The 10,973-nt window shown below is 44.4% G+C and overlaps 1 protein-coding gene across 1 annotated transcript in view; it reads right to left on the bottom strand.

The window, feature by feature from the left end:
• LOC144507163 (uncharacterized) overlaps positions 1 to 10,973 on the bottom strand; it is an 86,294-nt gene that overhangs the window by 30,526 nt on the left and 44,795 nt on the right. Inside the window, exons 4-6 of the mRNA XM_078233980.1 lie at positions 7,450 to 7,554; positions 7,179 to 7,326; positions 1,814 to 1,983 (exon numbers count right to left, since the gene is read on the bottom strand). Coding sequence (XP_078090106.1) covers positions 1,814 to 1,983; positions 7,179 to 7,326; positions 7,450 to 7,494 — 363 coding nt within the window. The 5' untranslated portion in view covers positions 7,495 to 7,554. The remainder of the gene's footprint in view (positions 1 to 1,813; positions 1,984 to 7,178; positions 7,327 to 7,449; positions 7,555 to 10,973) is intronic.

Genomic DNA, 10,973 nt, shown 5'->3' with positions numbered 1-10,973 from the left:
CTGATTTACACTGTTACAGCTCAGGCATATTCTAATCATCTTCTCTTGCGCACATTCCAAAAGTCAACTATCCGTAAACTGCAATTCTATCTTATGCAAAAGAAGCCTGCTATAAATTTGTTTATAGGATGAAAACTGAAATCTTCTGCAAGTCGGGTATAGACCAGAAATAATATACCTACCACACAATGGAAAAACCCCTCCCTCAAATCACCCCCTCCTCCAGTGGGTTGTTTAATTGTCCATCACCATTCGTGGCTTGATGTGGCAGGACTGCAGAGCTTAGATCTGATCCGTTTGTGGTGCGATCACTTAGCTCAGCCTATTACTTGCTATTTATGCTGTTTGGTACACAAGTAGTCCTGTGTTGTAGCATCACCAGATTGACACCTCATTTTTCAGTATGCCTGGTAATGCTCCCAGCATGCCCTCCTGCACTCAGCATTGAACCAGGGTTGATCCCCTGGCTTGGTGGTAATGGTAGAGTGGGGGATATGCCAGGCCACGAGGTTACAGATTGTGGTTGAATACAATTCTGCTGCTGCTGATGGCCCACAGCGCCTCATGGATGCCCAGTCCTGGGCTGCTAGATCTGTTCAAAGTCTATCCCATTTAGCACGGTGGTAGTGCCACGCAACACGTTGGAGGGTATTCTCAATGTGAACATGGGACTTCACCTCCACAAGGACTGTGGGGTAGTCACTCCTTCTGATACTCTCATGGACCGAAGAATCTGCAGCAGGCAGGTTGGTGAGGACGAGGTCAAGTGTGTTTTTCCCTCTTGTTGGTTCCCTCACCACCTGCTGCAGACCCAGTCTAGCAGCTATGTCCTTTAGGACCCAGCCAGCTCAGTCTGCGGTGGTACTACTGAGCCGCACTTGGTGATGGGCATCGCAGTCCCCCCACCTCAAATATATTAGTATAGAGTGTATTAGTATACAGTGTATTAGTATACAGTGAAAAGTATTGTTTCTTGCGCGCTATACAGACAAAGCATACAGTTCATAGAGAAAGAAAGGAGAGGGTGCAGAATGTAGTGTTACAGTCATAGCTAGGGTGTAGAGAAAGATCAACTTAGTGCAAGGTAGGTTCATGGGGTTCAGAGTCAATGTTGAGGACTCCCAGGGCATCACCCTCCTGACTAAGTGCTGCCACTTCTGCCGGGTCTGTCTTGCCAGTGGGACAAGACATACCTAGGGATGGTGATGGCAGTGTCCGGGACATTATCGGTAAGATACAATTCTGTGAGAATGACCATGTCAGGCTGTTGTTTCACTAGTCTGTGAGACAGTTCTCCCAATTTTGGCACAAGCCCTCCGATGTTAATTAGGAGGGTTTTGCAGGGTCGACAGGGCTGAGTCTCTCACTGTCATTTACGGTGCCTAGGTGGTCCATCTGGTATAATTCCTTATAGATTTTCTAATGATTGTGATATAACTGAGTGGCTTGCTAGGCCATTTCAGAGGGTATTTAAGAATCAGCTACCACACTACTGGGGATCTGGGCCAGTATTTTACGATCTCGCTCAGGCGAGGCCCCGTAAAATCCCGCCCAAGGCCAACAGAGTATTCCATTCCGCGAGCCGCGCCCTCCCCAATTCCAGGACGGGTGTGGCGGTAAAATTCCGGTACTGGAATCACATGTAGGCCAGACCAGGTTAGGACAGCAGATTTCCTTCCCTAAAGGACATGAATGAATTTTTAAAAATGCCAATAGATTAAACTTAACTGTATTGTTTGAAGTGAGTTCCTAAGAAAATAACATTCGCAGTACAGGTAATGAACATTTGATTTCTTACTGAAATTGGACCCACCACAACAGGTTTGCTTCCTTTAACTTCAGTTGACTCAGATCCTGTTGCACAAGGTATTGTTCGCCTCAGACAATATTTCACTTTGTACGGTTCTGAGTACTGCAAAATCTTGAGTGCGTCTTCATATTTAACATTATCAAAATAGATTGTAGCACTGATTAGTTGATCACCTGATCAAAAATAAATCATACATTAGGTTATATAAAGATCGGATCCTGAAATGAATTATAATCTTTCAGCATCATTGGCAAAAGCTCCGTAGTCAAAGCATTATCCGGTACAGTAAACCTTTCTGCATTTAGCAAACTGAAACAAAAATATGAATGCAAACCCCTGTCAAAAACAAATTTTGTTTCTCCAAGTAATAGAAACATAAAATAACCTTGACTGGTGGGCGGCACGGTGGCACAGTGGTTAGCACTGAGGCCTCAGAGTGCCAGGGACCTGGGTTCGATTCCCGGCTTGGGTCACTGCCTTTGCGGCGTCTGCACGTTCTCCCCATGTCTGTGTGGGTTTCCTCCGGGTGCTCCGGTTTCCTCCCACAGTCCAAAAGACGTGCTGGCTAGGCACATTGGCCATGCTAAATTCTCCCTCAGTGTACCCGAACAGGCGCCAGAGTGTGGCGACTAGGGGATTTTTCACAGTAACTTCATTGCAGTGTTAATGTAAGCCCACTTGTGATACTAATAATTAAAATTAACAATGTATTAGCTTGGCTGAGGTAATAGCACTCTTGCCTCAGACTCGGAGGATAGTGGGTTCAAGCCCCAATCCATAAGCTGACACTTCAGTGCTGTATTGAGGGAGTTCTTTCATGAATACAGATGGAATGCACAAATTTAGCTATCATTGAATGTTAAACTTTGCAAACAACTTGTAAACCATATTCTATGCAACTTTACAATTACAACTGTTGTCAGCATAATGGAGCATGGGTAGAAACACAAGTTACTTAAACAAATGTAATATTGCTGTAACAGAGTCTATATTGTTTGCTTCCTTGACCTTAATGTTCTTCAATGAGCGGATTTGTTGAGATAAATTGAAAATACTTGATATTAATAGCAAGGTTTTCCTTTGACTTAATGAACTAATTTATTATTTCATTAAGTGCAATATGTTTAGATCTTGCTATTGAATAAAATTATGGCTCAGTTCTGATCAGTGGCAATGCAATGACACTAGTTGTTGTCCTTGAAGAAAGATGCACTTTGAATCAAGTGACCTTTACAATGTAAATTTCCCTTTTCCCATTAGTTTGAATCTCCCACCTGTTAAGGGGACCAATCACCGGGCATCCAGTATCCATGATGCAATAGAGCAGCAAAAGCAGCCAATCACATTGAATAATTCTTATAGACAGTAAACTAGGGCATAGAATGTTCTGATTATCCTTCAATTTTAATTACATCATACAGAGAGTTAAATAATGAACATTGGAAGCTGAAATACCATAAACGTCTAAAATTATATTTTAAAACTTGGAATTTTTTTCATTAGGGAAAATGACGTTAGACAAATACAAAATTAGTCTTTTAGGGTCCAAGAGGTTCTTCAGGAGCAGTTATAACACAGTACCACATTAAAAGAAAATGACAATCCATTGGTAAGATGTATTTCTGGAGGGATTTTAACTGTGTTGTTACAGCATAAAAAGAAAATTTCTTATCAATTCAGTGATTTCTAGTTGATTTCACTGTGGGACATTGCAATAGCGCACCTTATGGAGAAGTGAAGAATCCCTGACAGCAACGTTTGGACTGCTGCCCTTGACTGTGCATGTATGGGCTTCAGAAATTCTGGTCAGTTTCAAAGAAGTTGACACTTTCACCATGATTACCACTGCAAGATCTAGGCCTCAATCAATCTTCCTATAATATCAGTGTTAGCAAATTATTGCTCTGTTATTTAGCTGCTATGAATTGTATCTGCACACAAATTAATATTAAGGGAACTATTACAGCATTGCAAATTTTAACAATTGCTTCTCTTCCAATATTCCATCAGCTCCTCCTGTAAACAGACAATGGTGTCCTGAAATGTTCAAGTAAACAATTTTTCTATGTTATGGCCATGTGGAACTACATCTGGAGGGGTAAGAATGATCCCACTGACAGTAATCTATCCATGGACTTAACATAGCCATATAGAATGCTTTCAAATTCTCTTTAAAACAATGCATGTAATTAGACAAACATAGAAGATTGGAGCAGGAGGAGGCCATTTGGCCCTTCGAGCCTGCTCCGCCATTCATCATGATCATGGCTGATCGTCCAACTCAATAGCCTAATCCTGCTTTCTTCCCATAATCTTTGATCCCATTCACCCCAAGTGCTATATCCAGCTGCCTCTTGAATACATTCAATATTTTGGCATCAACTACTTCCTGTGGTAATGAATTCCACAGGCTCACCACTCTTTGGGTGAAGAAATGTCTCCTCACCTTCATCCTAAAATGGTCTACCCTGAATCCTCAGACTGTGACCCCTGGTTCTGGACTCCCCCACCATTGGGAATAACCTCCCTGCATCTACCCTGTCTAGTCCTGTTAGAATTTTATAAGTCTCTATGAGATCGTCCCTCATTTGTCTGAACTCCAGCGAAAACAATCCTAACCTAGTCAATTTCTCCTCATACATCAGTCCCACCAACCCCGGAATCAGCCTGGTAATCAGAGTTTTACACACTCAAGTCACAAATAGTTTTATGAAGCTCCAATAAGCAAAATATCCTTGTACATGTTACAAATAATTTTAATTTTTATGACATCCATATACTATTTAGAGAATGTGGACATCAATAACACAGTCTTCTACACTTTTATAGCAGGATGCTGTCGATGTACAGGTTAGGTGGATTGGCCATTCTAAATTGCCTCTTAGTTTCCCAAGATGAATAGGTTAGGGGGGGGGGGGGGGGGGTGGGGGTGGGGGGGGGGGGGGGGGGTGGGGGGGGGGGGTGGGTTAGTGGGGTAAATACTTGGTATTATGGGAAAGAGGTCTGGGTGGGATTGCCCTTAGTGTCAGGGGTATTACGTGGAGTTACAAGGATAGGGCCTGGGTGGGATTGTTGTCAGTGCAGACTCGCTGGGCTGAATGGCCTCCTTCTGCACTGTAGGGATTCTATGATTCTATGATTCTTTGCTAACAGTTTCTGTATCAGCCTTTAACGTATTCACACTAAATTCTTTCTTTTGCATTTTAGCAAAGGTATTAATCCGTTTCAAAAGTAACAAAGACATGTGGATGAACGAGTTAAATGTCTGTATACTATTATTCCACAACATTAACCTGGAAACGACTGCTGGTTATATTAGCCGATGGACAATGGGCGAAATCTTATCACCAAATGGCAAAGCATTGTTTCCGGCCAGAAAAACAGCATTTCTCTTCAAAAAAACACATCGGCTTTCTCTCCAGATCTTATGACAATCTGCCAGTAAAATCAAGGGGGCAAGTTTCACGCCATCGTGCAGCCAAATGCCTCAACACGCCGGCGTGTTTAATCAGGGCGCCATGTTTAATTGTGACATAATGTGGCGATGCCGGCGTTGGACTGGGGTAAACACAGTAAGAAGCCTCACAACACCAGGTTAAAGTCCAACAGGTTTATTTGGTAGCACAAGCTTTCGGAGCGCTGCTCCTTCATCAGGTGAGTGGGAGTTCTGTTCACAAACAGGGCATATAAAGACACAAACTCAATTTACAAAATAATGGTTGGAATGTGAGTCTTTACAGGTAATCAAGTCTTCAAGGTACAGACAATGTGAGTGGAGAGAGGGTTAAGCACAGGTTAAAGAGATGTGTATTGTCTTCTTGCCTTCAAACAACCGCACAACCTCAATCAGACTATTGTCCACAGCAAACTACCCAGACTTCAGGAGAACAGTGACCACAACACCACACAACCTTGCCACAGCAACCTTTGCAAGATGTGCCGGATCATCGACACGGATGCCATCATCTCACGTGAGAACACCATCCACCAGGTACATGGTACATACACTTGCAACTCGACCAACGTTGTCTACCTGATAACCAGCAGGAAAGGATGTTCCGAGGCATGGTACATTGTTGGAGACCATGCAGACACTACGACAATGGATGACTGAACATCGACAACCACCAGGCAAGAGTGTTCTCTTCCTGTTGGAGGAACACTTCAGCGGTCACAGGCATTCGGCCTCTGATCTTCAGGCAAGCGTCCTCCAAGGCAGTCTTCACGACAAATGACAACGCAGAGTCGCTGAGCAGAGACTGATAGCCAAGTTCCGCACACATGAGGACGGCCTCAGCCGGGATCTTGGGTTCATGTCACACTATCTGTAACCCCCACGACTTGCCTGGACTTGCAAAATCTCACTAACTGTCCCGGCTGCAGACAATACACATCTCTTTAACCTGTGCTTAACCCTCTCTCCACTCACATTGTCTGTACCTTTAAGACTTGATTACCTGTAAAAAGTCGCATTCCAACCATTATTTTGTAAATTGAGTTTGTGTCTTTATATGCCCTGTTTGTGAACTGAAATCCCACTCACCTGGTGAAGGAGTAGCGCTCCGAAAGCTAGTGGAGGCTTTTGCTACCAAATAAACCTGTTGGACTTTAACCTGGTGTTGTGAGACTTCTTACATGACATTGCCAGCGAGGGAAAGGGAAGATCCAAAGTAACGATCTTGCTGGCAAGATGCGCGACTTTCGGATCTTGCGCCAGCATTCTCACAGACAGAGGGAGTGGGCTCAAGATCACCCCCAGTGCTTTTCCATGATATCCTTTTATTTGCTATTTTCATACAGATGTTAACTTAGGCATGGACCCAGGAATGTCTTCTTGTCGGCTAGTATTTCTGGGCTGATGTCTCTTTGGCGATTCCATGAAACAACAACATTTATCTTCCGTAGTCCTTACTTCTCTCCTAAAGATGATTTCTGCAAATTTTCTCAGGGATTCTCCTGATTTAATAAATAGCCGGCGATGCCCGAATGCCGTAAATTAATTTTGAAAAACAGATTGGTGGAAGCCCCATTAACAGGTGTATCAGGGATATTGTCTAATCCTCTGTGGGGCAGGAGTATTCTGGAGGATATGCCCCGCATTTGCCTTAGCCGGCCTCCAATGTGCTTGATGTGCAAGGCAAAATATTCACACATCTGCATGCAGCTGGGTTCTGTCACCACTTGCACTTTCCAGTAGAGGTCACTAGGTCATGAAAAGCTGAAGGATAACTGGTTGATTTCATTCCCAGTTCAGAGAAACTGAGGTCAATTTTCAAGCTTCAAGCCTTTTAGGCCTCGAAACCTCTTTAACCTTTTAAACACATATGCAATACTCTGTGAAAAGCGGGGTAAATCTTTCATATTTTACCTTCTCTCATGCTTAGAAGTTTTGCAGCAGGAGATTTCTTCAGGATGTGTCTGATAAATATACCCTCCTTTTCTCCACTTTTAATACTGAAACCAGTCACACCTACTTCAGCCACTGTGTTCACCAGCACTTCATCAACCTGTTCTTCCTGGAAAGAAACATAGAGGAAATACAAATCCCGGTGAATGGGGCAGCAGGGCACTTTCAATTTTTTTAACCTCTGAATTATATTTTTCAAAGTTTTTAAAACAGCAAAGAAAGTTGAACCCACCACTTTCCGACTCATGTTTGCAGGTAATTGTTTCTTTGACCACATTTCTAAATCTTTTTTGTGGTCTGCGAGGTTGTCAAATGCCCCATCTGGGATCTCTGGCACCTGCAATGTAAAAGCCCAGTGAGTGGTTGAAATGAGAGAGGATTTGATCATGAAGCTTAATGGCACTTGCATCGAGGTAACACGCTGAGTTAATCCTGTAGATGGAAGGACAACTCTTCAGGAGGCAGCATCATTGAAGTTGAATGTGTTTATATCATAGAATCATAGAAACCCTACAGTGCAGAAGGAGGCCATTCGGCCCATCGAGTCTGCACCGACCACAATCCCACCCAGGCCCTACCCCCACATATTTACCCGCTAATCCCTCTAACTACACATCTCAGGGACAATTTTTAACCTGGCCAATCAACCTAACCCGCACATCTTTGGACTGTGGGAGGAAACCGGAGCACCCGGAGGAAACCCACGCAGACACGAGGAGAATGTGCAAACTCCACACAGACAGTGACCCGAGCCGGGAATCGAACCCGGGACCCTGGAGCTGTGAAGCAGCAGTGCTAACCACTGTGCCACCGTGTTGCCCAAACACATAGGGCAGCACGGTGGCACAATGGTTCGCACTGCTGCCTCACAGCGCCAGGGACCCGGGTTTGATTCCCGGCTTGAGTCACCGTCTGTGTGGAGTTTGCACATTCTCCCCGTGTCTGCGTGGGTTTCCTCCGGGTGCTCCAGTTTCCTCCCACAGTCTGAAAGACGTGCTGGTTAGGTGCATTGACCCAAACAGGCGCCAGAGTGTGGCGACTAGGGGAATTTCACAGTAACTTCATTGCAGTGTTAATGTAAGCCTTACTTGTGACTAATAAATAAACTCTACTTAGCTTACTTAAAACACCGTTTGCTGTGTTTTTCCATCACAATTTATTCTTTACAAGTTTGGGCCTTCCTGAGACAGTTCGGCAGCGGCTAATCCCCTGAGGGATGTCTGCACTCTCCCTATTCTCAGTGCCCATTCTCTCCCCAACCTCCCTGGCAGTGCCCAGCTTTCCCCAGCTTGTGTTTCACACTGGCTGCCCATTAATCTCCCAACCAGTGTGAATTCATGTTCTGGAGCCGATCACGAACACTATTTCCACATTTAACTGCTCATGTGCAATCACTGGAAGTTGATGTGCTGCTTCATAATGGTGAACTTTGATAGCCTCCACAAAATCCAGGCTGATTACATTTTAGTACACATTCCATATTCCAGAACGGGCAGGAAAGTGGAGTTGAGGCCAAGATGAGATCAACCATGATTGTATTGAATAGCGGAGCAGGCTCGAGGGACTAAATTGCTTACTCCTGCTCCTAGTACTTGTGTTCTTATGTGCTCTAGAAAGAGGCAAAATGAATGCCTTCATTTACTTGCTTGTGGGTTTTGTGCACAGCTGATAAGGCCCGCATTTATTGCCTATCCCCAATTTGCCTGACAGAGATGGTGGTGAGCTGGTATTCGAGTTGGGTAGCGAATTCCAGAATATTAACCCAGGGATGATAACTGCAATGTATTTCCGAGTCAAGGTGGTAAGTGTCTTGGAAGAAAACTTGAGGTTGGTGGTGTTCCCATGCATCTGCTGCGCTTGTCCTTCTGGGCAGTGGAAGCCACAGGTTTGAGAAGCACTGTTAAAGAAGCTTTGGTGTATTGCTTATGTTCATCTGATAGACGGTGCACACTGCTGCCACTGTGGGCTCGATGTGGAGGATGTGAGGGCCCTTGGCATTGGAACGAGTGCCAGTCTGAAGGTTTAAGTCTAAAGATGGGATGAAAATTTTGAAAGCAACTCAATCCTGAAAACATTTTAAAAACCATTTACATTATGGATAATTTTGAAACCTAATTTTTACTTACCACAAATGCTGCAACCACTAAACTACAAAAGGACATTGACTTTCTGAAACCGGTTTCCAAGCACAGCACAGATTATGATTGTGTTTAAGTCGGATAACTAATGATCAGAGGGATGTTTCAGAAATCCTGTATATTTGCATCAATGGGCCGGATTCTCCAACCTCGCCTGCGGCTGGGATTCTCCAGTCCCGCTGCAGTGAACAGAGATTTGGCTGCGCGCCAAATTCTCCGTTCTCGCCGGCATCAGCATCAGGGTGTGAATGGCCGGAGAATTCCAGCCAATGTGTTTATGCATCGATGAACGTTTAATACTATTTTCTAATTCAAATAATTTGTTACTTTTAAGAATATATCGGGATATTTGGGAAGAGGGAGTGTGTTTGTTATTTGAACTTATTTATTTCCTGAAGCCACTCCAGTCATTCTGCCACTAATATCCATGCTTTTTCCACATTCCAAGAACATCCGTAAGCACTTTACAACCAATGGATTATTTTCTGAAGTGCAACCATTGTCTTAACGTTTGGAAATTTGGAGCAGGTTTGGAGTGTGTGTAAAGTAAGCAAACCCTCTTCCTTTTTTTTATGTGAACAGGTCCTGCTAATCCCCCTAACCCACACATCCTGGGACACTATGGGACAATTTTTCATGACCAATCCACCTAACCTGCACAACTTTGGAGTATGGGAGAAAACTGGAACACCCGGAGGAAACCCACACAGACACGGGGAGAACGTGCAAACTCCACACAGTCACCCAAAGGGGCAGCACGATGGCACAGTGGTTAGCACTGCTGCCTCACAGCGCCAGGGTTCGATTCCTGGCTTGGGCCACTGACTGTGTGGAGTTTCCACGTTCACCCCGTGTCTGCGTGGGTTTCCTCCGGGTGCTCCAGTTTCCTCCCACAGTCCAAAGATGTGCAGGTTAGGTTGATTGGCCATGCTAAATTGTCATTTAGCGTCAGGGGGACAAGTAGGGGTTATGGGGATAGGGCCTGGGTGGGATTGTGGTCAGTGCAGACTCAATGGGCTAAGTGGCCTCCTTCTGCACTGTAGGGATGCTATCAAAGCCGGAATTGAACCCTGGTCCCTGGCGCTGTGAAGTAGCAGTGCTAACCACTGTGCTACCATGTCGCCCATTTGCGTTGGTTGTGAGAGAAAGATTGGCCAGAGACCTCCTTGATCCCACATACCCATCTTAGTAGGAAAGCAAGTTTTGAACAGTATCTGATATTACAGGACACCCTGGCTACTGCATTGAAGTGCCACAGTATACTCAAATCTACCACAGAATCCACGCCTGTCTGATTCACAATCGAGAGTGCTGCCAACTGGGAGTGGTGTTAGCACGTGAGAGGCAATCGCAACAATAAAATGCCTTTTCCTGCATCTTGCATTTCTTGCTCCTCTGCTTAGCTTCTTGAACATGAAGACAAGGGAAAAGACAAACAAATAGCAGCAGAAAGCTGGGTGTGAACTAGAACAGGAGGTGAGGCTCTTGCACTAAATAACCCTGCAGCATTTTCCCATGTTTTGCATAGGACACTTGACATATAGCAAAATAAATACAACAGTTGGTTGAAGCTTTTATATTTGAACTTTACAGCTCAAAAAGCAATTCTCCTCTGGGA

The sequence above is a fragment of the Mustelus asterias genome, chromosome 18, assembly GCF_964213995.1.
Source record: "Mustelus asterias chromosome 18, sMusAst1.hap1.1, whole genome shotgun sequence".
In the NCBI taxonomy this organism is placed as follows: Eukaryota; Metazoa; Chordata; class Chondrichthyes; order Carcharhiniformes; family Triakidae; genus Mustelus; species Mustelus asterias.
This window is presented reverse-complemented; position numbering and strand designations above follow the sequence as displayed.